General features: G+C 33.0%; 1 protein-coding gene and 1 long non-coding RNA gene across 3 annotated transcripts; both read left to right on the top strand.

The window, feature by feature from the left end:
- Positions 1-3,406: 3,406 nt before the first annotated feature.
- LOC106333031 lies at positions 3,407-5,181 on the top strand. 2 transcript variants are annotated; one of them, XR_001268264.1, is made up of 8 exons: positions 3,407-3,717; positions 3,802-3,877; positions 4,032-4,131; positions 4,219-4,362; positions 4,449-4,540; positions 4,620-4,707; positions 4,803-4,866; positions 4,950-5,181. It is a non-coding gene; the product is annotated as an uncharacterized LOC106333031 (long non-coding RNA). The 2 variants fall into 2 exon arrangements; XR_001268263.1 differs by having other exon boundaries at positions 4,803-5,180.
- A 9,398-nt stretch (positions 5,182-14,579) lies between these two features.
- On the top strand, positions 14,580-19,256 carry LOC106335477 (protein SUPPRESSOR OF PHYA-105 1-like). The gene is made up of 8 exons (XM_013774009.1): positions 14,580-14,863; positions 15,102-16,352; positions 16,651-16,808; positions 17,027-17,777; positions 17,867-18,013; positions 18,133-18,441; positions 18,526-18,585; positions 18,678-19,256. The coding sequence occupies exons 2-8, from the start codon at positions 15,105-15,107 to the stop codon at positions 18,867-18,869; spliced, it is 2,865 nt and encodes a 954-aa protein (XP_013629463.1). The 5' UTR covers positions 14,580-14,863; positions 15,102-15,104; the 3' UTR covers positions 18,870-19,256.
- The last annotated feature ends 1,186 nt before the right edge of the window (positions 19,257-20,442 follow it).

Genomic DNA, 20,442 nt, shown 5'->3' with positions numbered 1-20,442 from the left:
CAATCATAAATCGAAATACATAATTAAATATTAAACTACAAGCAAAATACCACATTATTCCATAAAATTATTTCCGTAATGTTCCATCTTCGGTTATACAAAATTTGTTTGGACAATATTTTAGAAGTTCCGGAGCAAATTTACTAGACTATTAGTGTTGTTATAATATTTAAATTTGTGTCATAATTATGTTTTCATCTATCTTTTTTAAAAAAATATTATGAACTTTCTTTTGTAATATTCTTGCTGTCTAATTCTAGTTTTAAACTACTATAAATCTTGTTTTAAACTTTGATCTAATTTTATGTGTAAAATTTGGGTTCATAAAAATAAATTTGAAAAATTTATGATATACAAAAGTATTAAAGATTAATACGATAAATGAAAAAATATTTAAGAATCATAAATGTGATGTGTAATTAATTATAAGGACCAAAATACAAATAAAAAGATGAAACTTCAAATATGAAGTTTCACTCTTCAAAACTCCAAATTTGAAGTTTTGAAACTTCTTTTTGGAGAGCAAAAAAATTTATATTTGAAGTTATAGAGTTTCTTTTAGAGATGCTCTTATATATAATATTTTCCAAAAGGATATATCATACAGATAAAGTATAATGTCGTAATAGTGGAGGCCGGGTCATGACTCTAATTTGAAGTTTCATTATTTAAAACTCTAAATCTGAAATCTTTTTTGGAGAGCAAAAAATTTTATATCTGAAGTTATATAATTTTGTTCGGAGATGCTCTTTTACGTAATATTTTCCGAAAGGATATATCAAACGGATAAAGTATAATGTCATAATAGTGGAGACCGAGTCATTATACTCACTAGTGTCAAACCCAAACTTCTTTTTGCACAGTGACCAAAAAGGGTTTTGCGAAAACGGCCCTCATGTATTACGCAATTCCGTTTCCGGCCACTTTTTGTTTACTATCGCTTATGATCATGAATTTTTGTTTGTTTGTTTGTTTTTCTTTTTTTTTGAAAAAGATTTTTTTTTTAAGTTGAATTTTTGTTTGTTTTCAAGTCATCCTCTTTATGTCGATGAAAGACCTATCGTGTGAACATCTTATTCATTTGACGGCTAGCCGAAAATTTTAAAGATTTTTAACACTCTGCTCAACAAATTAAAATTTTCATAACGCTAGCATATTTTCGAAACTCTACCATTACATTTACACGTGTTGTATATATTAATATGATATGTCGACATGCCATGTATTTTAATGTTCAGGATACTGTGGAATATTCAACCGACCGAATTAAATTAGCCATGAAAGTTTTAGTTAAGACTTGTCTGGCGAGTTTCAGTTTTATTCCGAGCAAGGCCAGTGCTGAACTGCCCAATCCGACATTTAAACATTTTCATGTGGGCATTATTTATTAATTAATTCTGAGTGAACATACCTAAATTGTCTCATTTTGTGAGATAGAAAATATAAAAAGCTAAAGGGATTGTGGATTAGGTTGTGGACGTCAACTTTTTATTTAACAATGATTGATTAAGGGAGATTAGGTAGATGTGACTGGCTGTTAATCATGGGTTACATATTATTAGGACACTGGACACCTACCGACCATAGAGAAAGTAAATGTAATCGACGTCGCCAAGTTTCGGCCTAATTTTATGTCGAAACTAAAGGTTTGTTTGGTTTTGCTTTTTGCGCCCATGATATTGTATAACTAGGCTGGTTCATGCATGGAGATATTTTCAACAATACCTAGGGGTTATTGGTAAGTTGTTTTTTAAAATGTAAGATTATATTTATAAGCTCTGAATTCTTACATTTTAGTGAAATTTATGCTTTTATGATTTTCTTAATTTCATTGAAAATATATTATTACTCAAAAGTTTAGCTACCACTGAAATGTTTAACTATACTAAAATATAGCGTTGGGACTTGGGAGTTTGGGAGAGAGTCTTTACATTTTTAATCACAAGAACTTGCATGGCGATACGAGATCATATATTTTCTTTACAAAGTGAAACTTGCTTAAGAATTTTTACATTAACAGGAATTTTTATCTCCACCTTTCTATCCAGCTTTACATTATACGATCGATAACAAAATTTTGTCTGCAATAAAAATATGATGATATTGTTTTCAACTTCTAGGGCAATCATGCGCTTCACATTCTCCTGGAATGCCTGTGCATTATGTACCTAAAAATAGTATGATGAACATGAACAAATTAAAGGAGGTACAATAATCTAAACAAGTTATTTCACCTGAAATCCTTAGCCATGGGTTGAAGCACGCTTTTCCTTTTCTCCATTAGCTTTGTTTCCTTCATAAACCTCTTGTTTGCACGTGCTCTGGATTCATGAGTCTCATGTGCAACATGATCTCTTCTCTCTTTCTCTAAATTCTTATCATCTTATTCTTCGTACAAAGTTGAGAGAGAAGCACCACCATGAGATTTACATCCACCAAAGAAGTTGTTTCATCTTATCATTTTTCTCCTCCTCGTGGTTAGCTTCACAGTTATTAGGAACTTTCCCCCGAAATTAGCATTATTTAGGACAAAAGATTTCTACCTTTATATGGCTTTTATATTAGTAACTACGCGCGTTTACTATATGGCTATTACAAGTAGATCATCAATTGCAATTTCATTGTGTGGTTTGCAATTTCATTGTGACTGGTAATTTTTTTTTCCCCCTTGGAGATTTGAAGGTAGAGAAGTAAAATTCTAAAAGTTACTAGTCAACAGGCCGGTGAGCAACTGTTGGCTGGAACCGAATGTTTTCTCAACAAACACGCAAGTTCTAACTGTGTGCTTTTGAGAAAAATATATTAGGGTTTAATTGTCTACTGATTGTATAACACGATTAATTGCTCAAATGAATGATTAGAAGAAATTAGGTTAGTTTAAACTTTAAAGTTTAAACCCGAGTAAAATGTTTCAGTTTTAGAGGTGAAATCTCCCGAAAACAAATACGGTAGAACCTCTATAAATTAATACTCAATAAATTAATAAATTTTGTCGGTCCCAATTTTACCGGTCCCAACTTGGACATGTTCAAAATTTGACATATATAAAATAATAAGATAATATTTTTTTTAGAAAATTCGATGTAAAAATATGGTCGCATTAAAATTATAAATTAATATATATATATATATATATATATATATATATATATATATATATAATATATATCTAATTATATAAAGAAATTTTTGCTTCTCTCACAGACCTCTACGTCATCTGCCACGTAGGAAAGTCGCGCATCCAGAAGCCGCCATGTGTCCGGGTATGCAAAACGCGTCGTTTCATTTATTCTATACTGTCGTGGGCTTTGTACGCGTGTTGTGTATCTGGGCTGTGAAATTTAAACTGTGTCCGGCCCGATATAATTGATGGGGCCTCTAACCCTAATACGGCTGCAGACAAGAAACGAAGGTTGTCTCTCCGCTTCCTGCGACGACGCAAGTGATTCTTCCCAAAAAGATCACCCGGTTAAAAGAGGCATGACGAAGTTGTGTTTGTTGCAGGTCAACCTTTGGGATTCTTCCCAAACAGATCACCCGGTTAAAAGAGATCAACAAACAGTGAACCAGAGTTCATGTTGCCGGAAGAAAGTTGTGTTGTCCAGATTCAGGTCCAGAAAGATTCATTGTTGATTGATTAATATATTGCATGTTTCTTTTGTTCTTTCAACTGAGACTTCAACGAAGAAGAAGAAGAAAAATAAGAGTAAAAAGCAAGTAAGAAATGTTTTCGTTCTGTCTTTTCTTTCAATTTGCCATTTTTGTTGTTTGCTTTAGTGATGGTTTCTCTTATGTTTGCAGGAAAAAGACCCAACAGACTGAAGCTTTTTCCATCCGGAGAGTTTCCTGAAGGTGAAATCCAACAGTATAAGGACGTGTAAGTTTCATACAACTCTATTTAGCTTTAAGGGAATTTTTAATACGTTTTAGTATGCAATATGCGTGTAGATATAGTCCATACAGCTTTTGTTTTTGCTTCTGTTGAACCCTATTAGATTTTAAGACTATGGATCTTGATCTCTGTAATGTAGCAATTTGTGGAGAACAACATCTGAAGAGAAGAGAGATTTGGACCGTTTGGAGAAGCCAATATACAACTCTGTATGCCAGGCTGCAGAATTTCATCGCTAGGTTGATCTCTTTAACAAATTAAATGACCACAGATTATTTTTTCTCTTGGAATTTTTTAATATTTTTTTTGATAATTTTTCATGTTAGAAAATATGTAAGAAGCATAGCGAAGCCTGGAATGTTGATGACTGATATATGCGAGACATTGGAGGATACTGTTCGTAAGCTTATATCAGAGAATGGTTTGAAAGCTGGTATTGCTTTCCCTACAGGATGATGCTCTTTGAATTGGTTGGTTTCAACTTTCTCTTCCTATCCACAATTCACTATTTTTCTTTAGTACCCATGTTCATCTGTGATGGTTTTTTAACTTCCAGGGTTGCTGCTCATTGGACACCAAACTCCGGAGACAATACTGTACTTCAATACGACGATGTTATGAAAGTGGATTTTGGAACACATATTGATGGTATGAATGTAAATTTTAGTTTCGTTTCTCCTCTGTACAAAAGTCAGACTTAAATTAACATCTCTTGGTTTTTTTGCAGTGTGATCTAAGACTCTGTGTGATTAATGTACTTTCCTCAAACTTACGACCTTCATGATGATTCATCTATTCTCTGCACTGAAGAAGAGGTATGTATATATACAGCACTCTCACATATATGCATCTCTATTGCCTTTTTTTATATTTATGAATGCAAAATCTGATGTGTAAACAAAACCTTTAGGTACAGCTTGGTGTTTGTAATGGCTGAAGTGGACCGAATTCTTAGACCACAAGGAACATTTATAGTAAGTGATGACATGGAAAAGATATGAGAAATTGAGAAGATGGTGGAATCACTGAAATATAATGTAATAATGACACATTCCAGATATGGTGGAGGAGTGATCTCTGTTCAAAAGTCATGGTGGCGTCCTACAGAGGTCGAGACCATTACATCGGTGATAGCAAAAGAAAGAGAATTGGTTTAATATAGTTTTATTAGAATGTTTATTTTATGATCACGTTGATTGTTTACATTGTATTAGGCCAATATGTGTATCTTTTTTTTTGCATTGACGAAAATTGTTTACTAGACATTGTCCTATAATGTAAACTTTTATATGTTTTTGATTTGGTCCTAAACACCCGTGGAATATTTATACTTCTGCAGCGAACTTATATAGACTGTCTATTTGAACTATAGGTATATGATGAGCTCATGTTAATTACATCACCAAAGAACACTCAATAGAAAAATAAACTAGAGCAAAAGAAATTATTAAATTAAAAAAAATTGTAACAAATTTAAATATATTTTATTAAATTCAATAACAAAATATAGTAAAATTGTTACTATAAGAATAAGAAATAACTTATAAAATAAAGTCAATGTTAATTCTTATACCAAAAATTAATCAATAAATCTTATATTAAAAATTATAATTAGTTATTCAGATAACATGGTTTTGTTTGGTGTCCAAATATGATAGCATATACAAAATTCAAATAAATACCTATATTTTTAAGTAGTAACAATTGATATTAGGTTTTCATGCTACTTACCTTAAAAAAAATTTTGTTATAGTAAAATAACAAAACAATTTTACAAAAAGTATATATCAAAAAAAAATTCTATTGTATATAACTTACAGAAACAATGACAAAATAACTAGTGAAAGTTGTTATAAAAATAGTGAAATTACTGTCACATATATATATAAACATAATAAATATAGACACGTTTTCATCGATAATCACAACAATTATATTAAAAGATTTAGTCAACTAACGAAACTAACTTTGTGTCTTTTACAGTAAACGAGTTCAACAAAAAAGAATGATAAAATTTTTAAAAGAAATTATAAAATAACATTCCATACATTAATTAGAATAAAATAATTTAAACTAAAAACAAATGTTAAGCAAAATATAATAGAGAAACTTCCCGCGCGTAGAATATGATGAGTCCATGTAAATATTACATAACCATTATAAAAATATGAGATCTCCATTATACAAATGTACTATTTGTATTGACAATTGATAGAATTAGAGAGATGGAGATGCTCTTTAACACAAAACAATATGGTTTTGGTTCGTACTCCATTATATGTTCGCTTCTGTTTCAAATTTATTTTGTTAACAAATTGTACAATCAGTGAAGTTCTTGTTTTAATCGATAATGTTTGGCAATAAAAATATTTAACTGATAACATGGAGATTCATTATATCGACACAAAATAATGAAAAAATAAATACTATATATAGTAGAAAGTCTATAAATTAATAGTCGGCAAATGAATAGACACAATAATTAATAAATTTTACTGGTCTTGAATTGGACATATGTAAAATGTAACTTAACTCGATAAAATAATAATAACATAACTTATATATATATTATATAAACATAAACAAATAATCTTTTAAAAAATGAATTCATCTTTCTTTCTTTTTTAAAATTTCACTATTCTGATGTTTTCATTTAATTACAAATAAAAGACATTTATATACTATCATCAAATTCAACACACATTATATATCAAATAATGAAATTAAGTAGATAAAATTTAACTAACATATAGTATCATAAAGTTAATTTTTTTGGAAGATAGAAACAACTCTTGTAAACAAGCAAAATATATCTTATCACATATAAATCTCTCACTTAAAACTTTCTAAAAGACGAATATCATTATCATATACATTTCTTGCAAATGCAAACATAAAAAATAAATCACAAAATCATACAAAAAAATAATAATTTAGATCACAAGTAAAGCATATCCCATCCGTAGGGCGGGCCGACCTTAGTATATATATATAAGTAAGAACCTATTATTATATTGTTTGTTTTGTATTCAAAATGAAACTATATTTATATTTCCTTAACACTTAATATATTTTTGATGAGATTTAGTATTATATCTAAAATCACATTTAAGTTCTATGCAATATATATTATATACACTAAATAATATAATAATAGTAATATATATGTCAAATTTCAAAAAATAACAATTAATTTCTATGCACTAAAATCAAATATTTTTCTTTTCTCAGAATAAATATATCTTAAAATAAAAAATCTAAATAAATAAATTTTTATAAATTAATAAATTTTCAAAGTCCGAACATTATTAAGTTGTACTGTTGTGTTTGTTTTCCAAGTTATAAAATGGGCCACCAGAATTATATTAATTTTAACGATCCAGCCCATTAGGCCATACAGCTCAGCACCATAAGTGTTTTAGCAAGGAGCATTTGATTATTCGAATTGTATACAGTGCCGGCCTTTGGACGAAGCTGATCAAGCACCTGCTTGCGGCTATTTGTGTCATTAATTAATTTCGGCCGTAAATTTCGAGTATCTTCATTGGTGCAGTGGTAAACTCATATGTCCACTCTTTCATCAGTACCAGGGTTAAATAATCGGTGGCTACAATTCTGTTTTTTCTTTTCTTTTTTTTCTCTGTTTTTCTTCGGGCTTATTTGCCAATTAATCATATTCAGAAGACAAATTAGGTGAATGACAATGATTTTGACATAATGTAAAAACTAACATTTACATCCTAAATCATCCGATTATACCCTTCTTCTTTACCATTATCCGGTAATAATGTGTTCTGTATGTCCACGTAGTCTATGTAATACTTGGTCAAATCTGTCTAAAAATATTAGAAAGAAAGAGTAATCCACGTTACACTTTTATTAGTCACATACATATACACAGAATGTTCTACTCCATATAACTGAAATAGTATAGATTATAACCTAACAAACCGTAATATTAAACATATCCCAACCCCAAACCCTATATACTAAACCTTATCCCCATCACACCTCAACCCCTAAATACTAAACCCTAAACTCTAATCAATAAATCTCAAACCAAATATAAATCATAATTCCAAATATAAAACCAAAACCCAAATAAAATGGAAAAACCTAAATAACATAGTAAATATTGGTGAAATTATGAAATGTCTATAATTGCATGGAATAAGTTAATGCTGACCCCAAACATACCCCCTCACCTTCTAAATGCTAAATCCTTAACCTGAATCACTAAACACTTACCCAAATATAAACTCTAAACTGAAACATAAACCCTAAAACAAAATAAATAACATAGTACAAATATATTGGTGAAAATATGAAATGTCGATGATTTCATGGAAGAGGTTAATATTGAACCCAACCATACTTTCTCACCTTCTAAATAATAAACCCTAAACCCTAAACTCTAATCACTAAACTTTAACTCAAATATGAACCCAAACCCAAATATCAAAATCTAAACCTTAACCAATGTTAACCCCAATTTTCCATAAACTAAACCCAGATTTCAAAATACTAGTAAGATACATTACCATTCTACATGAGGTATATAAAATAGAAATGGTGAAAATGTAGTTGCAATCTAAAGATCATCGTAACATATTTTTCAAATGTTGATATGGTCATGCCTTCATGGAAGGTGGTAATGTTTGCCCCAATATCAACTCCAATCGTACATAAACTAAACCCTATCAAATATCACTAAACCCTACAGAGAACTATAAATCCTAATCCAATGTCAACTCCAATCTTCCATAAACTAAACCCTAGCCACTAATCATTAAACCCTACATGGAAATATAAACCCTAATCCAATGTCAACCCCAATCTTTCATAAACTGAACCTCCAAGTAACATGCACTTCCATTTTACATGAGCCTATAGAATAGAAAATGTGACAAACGATATAGCACAATACATATATATTGTTCAAATTTTGAAGTGTCTATGATTGCAGGGAATGAGGTAATGCTTACACCAAATTGAGAATGTTGTGGCGAAAGAAATGAAGATTAACGGCATTTGAGAGAAGAGGTGGAAGAGACAACATTATATGTGTATCATTCTCATTCAAAATCACATTGTATTCTGTTTTATTTGATGTCATAATAAATTTTATTCTATTTACGTTCAATATATTATTTCTCTTTACAAAATCATATACAGACTAATATAAACCACATATAAACACCAATACAAAACTCATATCAATAGAACATGAAACAACAACAAACAAGATTGAACCATCTCTTTCAAGAATCGAATGAAATATAACTTACTATATCGTACATTATATATTAATAAACATGACAAATAAGAGAAGAACCAAATTTGAAAGAAAAACAGTCTTTTCCATTTCATAAAATAATATAGAAATACTAGTACCCTTCCAATTCATCTATGACAAACCTGAAGAATAAAATGAAAATGAAGACACAAGTTAGTTTACAAGTTGAGATAGGCTACTAGTATATGAATTACTTTATGCTTAGTTAAATGTTCTGATACGATTCTTCAGAAATAGGCAGAGGAATGGAATGACACATAACTACTCTCTAAAACTAAAACTTTCCATTTCTAATAGCACATGCTCCATAAAATATTTCATTTCACACAGAACTAAACTTGTTTTATCGCAAAATGGACCTTTCATTCCAAAATCACTATCCCCCCTTCGCAGTGAGAAAAGTTCAACCCTAAATCAATTTTTTTACCTCAGCTTACCATATCGGGCATGCAACAGAAACGATGAGTTAGATTTATCAACTTAGAATACACTAGGGCCGAATCTATTCCAAGTAGAAGAGATAACATCAAAATAATAGAATTTATGGCACAAAACAGAGAATTTACAATATTACAACAAAACTCACCATAATCGCCGATATGAAGGAGATCTGAGAAGAATCAACTTAGTGAAGGTTGAGAGGAAGGGTCTGTTACTACAACTTTAATGTCGTCCGATGTCGGAGGATGGCACAAGCGGAGAAAAGTACACAATTTTGGAATGGGAGTACGAAGGAGATGACAAAAGCAGGCGGAGCCGACGCTGTGGAGCAAATCGGTGCTGACTCCGAAAAAGTTACCAAGGGATGTAAAAGGAGAAAGATGTGAAGTCAGGTAGGCCACGATTTATTTTTGTGCGATTAATAATTAATATTTTTAATTTTTTTTTAGCAGGTTGCGCCGGTTGAGAGAAAGGGTATTACAGTATTAATATATATATATATATAAAAAAATGTTTGTCTCCCTCCTGTTGCGCCACCTTAGCATCCAGGTCACAAAGTCGAGCTGCTACAGATTGACACGTGTCCAGTCGAGTAAACCGCATAGTTTCATTTAAAGATATGTGTGTAGGCTTTTTGTTAATCCTGGAGCCCAAACGGAATGGCCCAAATTTGATTACTTACATAAGTCGCAAGGTTTTTGTTCTTCTTCCAAGTCCGTTACTTTTTTATGCGTTCTCTCACACACTATCAATGATGTTTCGATGACTGAAACGAGATGGAGAATCTCTTTGTCTGTCTCCACATAAGTTGTTTAGCCTTCTACTCTACTCAACCGAAATCGTCCGAGTTACAGATTCGACGCCATCATCGCCTTCTTAACTCCAAAGACCGACATTTAGCACGATCTTGGCATTGATTGTAAGTTATGTCTCTGCAAGGCGGTCTATTCTTCATCTATAAAAGGTTAGCTTTTTCATTTGAACAACATCCTCACAATCTGTGAAAACACTTAATCTTTCCTTCTGATTTGAAATCTGGACGCTGCTCCTCCAACGTCTAAGTGTTGTTGCTCAGATTCTGGGAAGCCAAGAATGTGAAATGTGGAGGGGAACTGATGTATCTTGATGTGCTCTTACTGGATTCAAAGGTAAATCTGTTCTTAAACTCATGTTCAGAGTGCTTTATATCCATAAACTCATGTTCAAAGTGCTTTTTAATCGATGTTAGAAGTGTTCTTAAGATTATGTTCGTAGACTTTTTATGTTATTAAACTGATGGTCATAGTGTTCTTAAACTAAACATTATGAAACTGTTATATACGTATTTTAGGTATGGAAATTTCTCTCAATCGATTTCTATTTCTTTTATTTCAGATTTGAAAATAGGATGTATATCTTTTAGTTTGTTTCTTAAGTTCTTTTGTTATACACTAAATTACTTTGGATATCTTTATATATATGCAGGCTTACTCCTTCTGTTAGATCCTCAGCTTATGACGACCTCGACTTTTTTTTTTGTTCCAGTAGGTTAGTTGACAATTAACTATTTATAATTGTGTTGCAAAGAATTGATGGTAAAAGGAATTTGTTGCACGAGATCACTAGACTTTCACCTAAGGCAAAGATAAGCTCTTTATTAGTTCTCTTGACATAAATCATCAGGCATCTCCTTAAGCTATCTATGGACCTAATTATTTTAGAATTCTACTGATAATTAGGAAGAAGTACACTCCTTGATAGAGTAATATCAATATTAAATATTTGTATGTCTGTGTTTTTTCTAGGATTAGACTTAGTGTCTTCTATTTGTTCAAAGTGCTTCTCTTCAGATTGATCATATAATTTGAAAGCTTAATTAAACCTATTATGTTGGCTCCGTGTTTGATTATCTTTTCTCTAGGCACTTCTCTCTCGGGACGTTCAATCAAGCATTGCTCCAACAAGTAGTTAACATTACGCCATAACAACAGTACAAAGTACTAAAGCTGCAACAAGTTCTCACGACCACATGGTGCAACCTTCATAGCACTGAGGTTGTTGTCTTATATGCCATGCGATGAAATGAATCTCACCTGTGTTAAGAGCTGCGTTGCTTTTCCTACATTTTCTTCCTTCTCTGCGATTTAATTCTTGCTTGGTTTCCTTCCTCTTCAATCCAAGGGACAAGCAACTGGGTTGGTCCGTAACTGGAACTTACAGCAATGAACATGGTTTCTCACACTCAAATTACCAAAAGAAGAAGAAGGCTCTCTCTCAAGTATTACACTGCAGGCAAGCATTCTCTGATGTTTTAATGAGATTTCAGTCTACGTGTATTCTTTTTGGTATTATCATCAAATCTAATATGTATGTTTCATGCCACAAAGGACAGAAATTGATCGGGTCTTCTTTTGGAGATCTGGAATACATGGATGGGGCCTTTCTGCAAGCAGAATTAATGAATTATCTATGAATGTGGGTTTTGTCTGTATTTTATAGAGAGGGAATGATGAGAGACAGTATTTTGTTTCAGATTCTTAAATACAGACTGGAGTAGGTGAGATGTACCATTGCAGACCTGAGAGAAGGAAAAAATGCTATATGAGTTGAGATTGTTTCCCATTTATCTCCACAAATATGTATTTCTCTCTATCTCTCTTCTAACCAAGAGAAGGAGACAATCATTTGGATGATGATTCTGATCAAAACCTGGATTGGCGATTTTTTATAGGTGTGAAGGACATGAGAAGACATAGATGAGAAAGGTTCAGAGATTTATACTTTTTAATGTTTGTCACCAACAAAGATGAGGAAAAAAGGCAAACAATAAAAAAAATTAATGATTACATTTTTTACATTTTTTATGGTAAGATCATTTTGTAAATTTTAACAAAAAGGGGAATTAGTAGAGTTGGTATAACTCTAAGTAAATTTCTGATTTAATGATTACATTTTTTACGTTTTTTATGGTAAGATAATTTTGTAATTTTAACAAAAAGAGAAAATAGTAGAATTGGTATATCTATAAGTAAATTTCTGATTTGTAAATTTTTATCTTTTGGTTTATTCCAACAGTCACTGTATTCTGAGGGATGTGGTTAACATGTTTATACATGTCTATCTTCCGAGTCATGAAAGCTTTGTGAACTACTTACTTGGCTATACTTAGAGCCAAAACCAATGTCTTCATGCTGACTCTTTCGAGAATTACAATCAAGAAGAAAAAAAAAAGAATATGCAACAATTACTTTTATGTGGCTCTCTCCGAGAAGTAACAGCAGAGGACAATGTCAATGAGAAGAGAAATACAAACAACATGGATGCAATGTTGGTACCATAGATTCTATGATTCTCTATATCTCTGTAAACTAATTGGCCATCCAAACAATTTAACTAAGTTTTACAAAGAAAATTTTATATGATTCATAAAGTTCTTTATGAACTTAACCAAAAATATATTGGTTTAAATTCCATTAACGTAAAGTTACATTATTTTTTGTAGTCTACATATTATGATTTTAAAGTAGCTATTGGTTTGAATCTATTTTTATAACTTTATATTATAGTAATATACTATAAGGGATTATTAATTTCATAGTAATATAATTTTAAAATTCCTGCTTAAATGAATGAGTGTTACTTAATCTGAAAATCTAGTACGACCTTGGCTTCATATGGTTTATTTGATAAATGTTTGGATGATATGGTTTATTTGATAATAGTTTTGATATAATGTGTGTATACATAAATAGTCAATTTTAGATTGTCATGTTATTTAACTAACTTTAGAAAACAAATTGTAAATTGATTCATTTTTCACATTATCTAACTCAATAGTTTTAAAAACGTATAAAAAAGTACCAATGCATTCACAAACAAATATATAAGAATAAAAATAATTCATAATTTATGTATTAAATTTAAACTGTAGTGACATGCATTTTCATTTTACTTAATTTTAAAATAAAAATATAACAAACACTAAAAATGTAAAATAGTTACATTAATGAAAAAACAAAAGCTTTTTATTAAAAACCTTTGATTTATGATAAGAGCAACAAAAAAATAGTAAAAATTAAAATTATTTTTAGTTTAGAGTAAACTACGTTTTTTTACATGTATGTGAAATATAATATATCTTTTAATTGATTTCACTTACTTAACAAAGATTAATATATACGAAGATAATTTAATAACAACAACGACTACAATAATTGATGTTAAAACAAATATTTTGTATCATTAAATAATAATTGTTTCAAATCAATATCATTAGTTTTTTTGATACTATGCTTATGTGATGTAATATGATCCTTTTTTTTGTACTGTTATCATACACATTTTTAAAAAATGCAAACCTAAAATACAAACCACAGAATCATATAAAAATAATAACTTAAATCATAAGTAAAGTATATCCCGCCTGTATGGCGGACCGACTCTAGTATGTATACATAACAGAGTGTATAGGTCTGTTAGCTAAAATGTCTAGTACGGAATCAAGCCTTTTTTCATGGTCATATGACCCGATTTCCCTTTTTCTTTTCAGAAAACGGCCACTTTTTTTTTTCTTGCTTCCATGCCCTTCAAATCTGATTGTATATCGTGGCTTGTTACTCTCCACACCTTTCAGGTGAGTCCCCTCTCGAGTGAATAGATTAAGCGACGTTGACGTGTTTAAACCTCCTCCTCTTAACAAACAAATATCCTCCATGCAACATTCTTAATCCCCACGCCTTTTCTAATTATATACCAATCCTAGCCCTACGGCCAAACCTATTGTTTACGGAAGAGGAAAGCCAAGAATGGCATTGACCGTAAATAGCACCAAAACTAGCACCGTCTCTTTAGCTGAAGTTACTAAATTAAAAGAATATCCCGTGTCGTATCCTTTTTAATCTCTTATTTAATTGGGCTGCCAGAAGAAAAGAAATCTCTCTTTTCCATAAAGTAATGTTGGAAAATCCTCCGCCAGAAAAATGGAAAGCATATGATTATGTGATATGCGAATTCAACCGTAAATTAATCACTAAAATAATATTTTTTAAAAAAAAATAATAATAATTAACGAAGAAGAAAAGAAACGAAACGAGTCAAACAGTGTAGAGAAGAGATTCATTGTGTAGATAAGTTTATTTCTTCATCTTCTTCGTTGTGAATTTTGAATATTGATGTTTATTCGCTTCTTCTCCCACTTGCCTCACCGCTTCGCTGTATGATGTATGATCTGATTGTCTGTGATCTCTCGATAACTGGTAACCGATTTGATTTTCGTGCCTTTCTCGTTTAGCGTGAGATTTTTACATGATTGGTTTCTTTGTTTGCTTAAATTTCACAAAATGGTTCTCATTAGCTTGCTTCAGATTACGTTTTAATTTTGCTTTTGTGTGTTTAGAATCTGAAGCATGCATATGCATATATATCTTCCGGAGAATTTAGCTGTTAGGGTTTGAATCTGATTCTGATGCGATTCAATTTTTTTGGTATGGTTAGGGCATGGAGGCTGTGTTGATCGGTGAAGAAGCTGTGGAGAGTAGCAACTTACAATTCAAAGGAAGAGTGGATGATGTTCCTTGTAAGCTCGAAGCTGGGAACGATTGTAGAGGAAGCTCGTCTCACATGAAGAATGTTGTTGATGATATCAACAAGCCTCCGCCTCCGGTGGAAGAATCTGTAGGAGGTTCTTCTAAGATCTGTGTTGAAGAGCTCAGATTGGTGAATAATAGGATAGTCCAAGGGAGTAATGTAGATAGTTCTTGTTCTAGGTCTGACAAGTTTGAGCATGTATATAATAATCTTGCTAGAGGCTCTCCTCCTGCGTTTAGGGTAGGAGATGGAGATCTTCATTCTCAAATGCTGTCGAGAATCAGACAACAGCTTGCGGGATCTTCTTCTGAAAGGCTAGACTATATCAATAGGAGGAGGAGCCATCAGAATCTTGAAGCGTTTTCTCAACGTCTTAGAGCAGCTGGAGATAACAGCATTAATATGAACGCACCTGCATTGAGTTCTTCCAGTTTCTCTCAGGTGATACTCAAAAGTGCTATGAAGGGGGAAAACCAAGAAACTCCTCCTGACTTTGTCTCTGACCAAGATTGCAAGGAAATAAAGTTGGATAATAGCAATTCGCCTATCCCAGGAAATTCAAGTCACAAAGGACATGGTGATGGAAACAGTTTGAGGGAGTTTCTTATATCAAGTTATGGTAAACGAGAGAGACAACATGGCCTTTCTCTATTTACGCAGCTGGTGGAGCTGGTTGACTCATCCCATTCTCAAGGACTATTCTTGATGGACTTGAGACCCTCCCTTTTCGCTTTGGTTCCTTCAAAGAAACTTAGGTATACTGGTACGTTCGGAAAGAACAATGCTGACGAAGATTTGAATACGAAGAGGCCGTGGACTCAGGAATCATCTATTGTGGGTAGGGTTTTGAAGAAAAGAAAAACGGACTTGCATGAGCCTTCTCCAGGGAATCAACTTGAGGCTCCTTCAACTGGGAGACCTTTCGAAAGGATCAGCCCTGTGATTGATTTAAACGTGGTTGATGCATATAATCAAGACAGTTGTGAACTTCAACAGCAAAACTATGGGAAAAGTTTAGGAGTGGCATCGATGACGACGAGAAAACAGTCTATGTCCACATGGCTCGAAGAGCAATGGTATACTTGTCCAGAGGAGATAAATGGAGAAGATTCCGGAGAAAAATCAAATATATATGCCCTTGGTGTTCTTCTGTTTGAGGTAAGGACATTTACTGGTTTCTATAGTTGTGATAAGATTTTTTACGTTAATGTAGCTTGTTTCTAGTACCATTGAGGATGAAACTTCTCTTTCCACTGAATCACTTTTGTGTTACCATATTATTATATGCTTATGTCTCTTTCATTTTATGTCTGTGTGCTAGCGGTTTTGGGCTTCCATCTCTTTTCTTCATACTTTTATTTGTAGTCCCAGATATAGTATTTACCAGTCTGCAATATAACCATGTCAGTTTTTAGTTAACTGAAGTCTCTAGCCTGACTGACCATGGTTGTTTCAGTTGCTATGTCATTGCGAGTCCAGTGAGATGCATGCTGCAATGATGGCAGATTTACGTTATCGGATTCTCCCACCAGCATTTCTCTCAAAATATCCTGAGGAAGCTGGATTTTGTCTTTGGCTACTACATCCGGAACCCTCCTCGAGACCAACAGCTAGGTATTTATCTGAGTCATGTTGGGGGGGGGAAGGGATATCTACTAGTAGTGGTACAAAGCGGAATGTCTGGACCGTTTAAATAATCGTCTACTAGTTTTCTTTGCCGGATACTTTCAACGTTTTCCTCAAATTTGTGTATATAAAGTGGCATGCTACTATGTGAACATTCTTGCTGTTTCTTTTTCTGTTCTCATTCTCTTATTTTTTGTCTGTGACAGAGAAATACTAAAGTCTGAGTTGATATCCAAGAATCATGATTCGGCGATATCGACTGCTGCTGATAAGGAGATGTCTGAGCTGTTACTTCATTTCTTGTCTTCACTAGAAAAGCAGAAGAAGAAAAATGCAACTAAGCTTTTGCAAGACATCCAGACCTTGGAGGATGATATTAAGGAAGCCGAGCAAAGATATTCTTCAAATGCATCTCTGGTGAGATCTCATGGAGCTATGGAAACAAGACTGCAATCATCTCTGATGAGTAATATCCATCAACTCGAAGATGCATATTTCTTCATGAGATCACAAATGAAGTTATCCAATTCCGCCTCCCATTCTGACAAAAGCCTTCTAAAGGACAGGGACAGGTGGTCTGAAAACCAAAATGAGAATCAGGATACGAAAACCAAAGGAAAATCTTCAGATCAAGTGGAAGTGTTTTTCGAGGGGCTGTGCAAATTTGCTCGGTATAGCAAGTTTGAAACCTGTGGGACAATAAGGAGTGGAGATCTTTTAAACTCTACTGCTAGTGTGGTATGCTCATTGAGTTTTGACGCTGAAGAGGAACACATAGCAGCCGCTGGGATATCAAAGAAAATCAAGATTTTTGACTTCAATGCGTTTATGAATGAATCTGTCGGTGTTCAATATCCACTAGTTGAGATGGTCAGCAAATCCAAATTAAGCTGTGTTTGCTGGAATAGTTACATAAAAAACTACTTAGCCTCGACTGACTACGATGGTGTAGTTCAGGTGCGTTTGAATAGTTTCTCCTATCAATGACATGTTATCTTCTTTTTCATTTGCCATCCTCTGTTGCTCAGTAGGATCTGTCCCTGCAGATATGGGATGCAGGGACTGGACAAGGATTCTCGCAGTATACAGAACATCAGAAGAGAGCCTGGTCAGTTGATTTTTCTCCATCTGACCCGACAAAATTTGTCAGTGGAAGTGATGACTGTTCGGTAAAGCTTTGGAGCGTCAATGAGGTAAAAACTTTTTTTCTTAACTCCGAATCGGTATAGCTCCCATAAATTATGATTCTCTGTTTAGACATATGACTATCCAAAGGTAGTGGAACTTATGTTCTTCTCTGGTGGCTATGCAGAAACGTTCATTAGGCACAATCTGGAGTCCAGCTAACGTGTGTTGCGTGCAATTCTCTGCATATTCCAATCACTTATTGGCATTTGGGTCAGCTGATTACAAGGTCTATTGCTATGATCTTCGGTACGTCAAAACTCCTTGGTGCACATTGGCTGGCCATGAGAAAACTGTTAGCTATGTTAAATTTATGGACTCGGAAACCATTGTCTCTGCTTCCACTGATAACTCTCTCAAGCTTTGGAACCTTAACAAGACTGGTTTATCTCCTGGTGCTTGTCCATTGACGTATAAAGGACATACAAATCAAAAGGTTAGCCCCAAAAAGAGTTATAAATTTCGGATCCAACATCGTACGTTAGTTCTGATGTCTTCTAATCTTTTACCTGAAAAACAGAATTTTGCTGGATTATCAGTTTTGGATGGATACATAGCATGTGGTTCAGAGACCAATGAGGTATTTTATTATAATAAACAAACAAGTTTCATCCGTTAAAGTTCGCTTATAACTTGAAAAATATTCTTCTTTGCTTGGATTTTGCTTCTCAGGTATATAGTTACTATAAATCCTTACCGATGCCAATGACTTCATACAAGTTTGGATCTGTGGATCCCATTTCTGGAAACGAGTGCTTCGATGACAATGGGCAGTTTGTGTCGAGCGTCTGTTGGAGAAAAAAATCGAATATGCTTGTAGCTGCAAATTCTACTGGAAACATGACGCTACTAAAACTGGTTTGACATTTGTGGCTTTGGACTCCTTGAGTAACTTCTTTGGACAGCTGTTTGAAGTGAAGCAATGCTTTTGCATTGGATACAATGATCCTATATGACCACGACAGGTTGACAAACATACAAATCTTGGAGATGTTGAAGCAAAAAAGTTGTATGTGATAATATATGATTCTTCTTCATGCAACTCCATATATGAAAAGAATTATTTGATTTCTTTGGAAGTGATTCAGATTTGGTCTTTGGCGAGGTCGGCATCAATGTGTAATGATAAGAGGTGTGTTCGCATAGCTTAACTATGCAAGTATTGTTGGAGATTTTCTGTCAGGGATAAATAGAGAGAAAAGAAGCCTCTGTCTATTAGTTCTCAGTTCAGTAAACATTCATTCATGGCTACTTCTCCTCTTCATATTTCGCAATTTCTTTTTGATCATGAGTTCAGGCAATTTATATATATATATATATATATATATGCATATTGTACAGGAAATACCTATGTAATAAAAACTACAACAAAGTTCGACGTGAGTAGAAAGGTTACGAAAAAGAAACAATAGAGACGGGAAGATCAGAAAATGCCTCTCCAACTATACTACAATTGTTTCTAACAAAAAATTATATAAACCAGTAATACAATCTGAGAAAATTCATTCACAAAATCTGGTTTCCACTTACCAAACATAACTCTCAGTGCCTAAAGTAGATGGCACTCACAAGCTACAATCCAAGAAAGTGCACTAGAATGAATCTTTATTAAGTGGAGAGAAATCATAATTCACTACTTCCGGATATTCATGATAGAAACCGTAAGAGAGACTGTCTTTTACCTTTACAACTTTGTAAAGTATTTTCAATATAGAAGAAAGCTGAGGGTAATCCATTCAAAGGTGATTTCATCCCCATGTGCATAAGATGTTGTCAGTGCGATTTAGTCCCCAGAAAGAAAAAAAGTGTACTGCAATGTGTTATGTGGCGTAGGTGAGAGGGGGGGCACATGGGTTAGGATTGGCCCTTCGTCATTGATCCGATTATTGTTATATTTTATTCAAAACAAAATATAAAACTATCACTAGAATAATTATAAATTTGGTAAGAAAATATAAAATATAGGAAAATTAAAAATTGAAAAAAATGTTCAAAAATCAAAACAATATCTTTCCTTGGATACAAAATATTATAAGGTTTTGGTTCTATGCTCTCTTGCAAGTCATGTTTCACATCAGCCAGGTAAGTGTCTTGAATATTCTCCTTGCCCTTGTAACAAGTCGGGACGAGAAAGAGAGGAAGAAGATGGTTTTTTTGGATTGAATAGAAATGAATCTACATTAAATCATCAGTGAATTGACAAAATATCAATTTTTGTACACGTTCATCATGACACTATCATTTCTATCTACCATTCATCTTTGTTCTGTCAGGTAGCATTTTCTAATAAATATCATCATCTTGTAAAATATGTGACAAAAATTGCCAATAGAACTGGAACCGAAAGAGGCAAGTTGCACATGGCTGGTTCACAAGCCCATTACACCATCCTTTTCAGTGTCCCTCTGTTTCAGTCTCATTGTGCTAATCTTTATGG

Source organism: Brassica oleracea, chromosome C3 (genome assembly GCF_000695525.1).
Source record: "Brassica oleracea var. oleracea cultivar TO1000 chromosome C3, BOL, whole genome shotgun sequence".
In the NCBI taxonomy this organism is placed as follows: domain Eukaryota; kingdom Viridiplantae; phylum Streptophyta; class Magnoliopsida; order Brassicales; family Brassicaceae; genus Brassica; species Brassica oleracea.
Note: the sequence above shows the minus strand (reverse complement) of the source record. Positions and strands in the feature narration are given on the sequence as shown.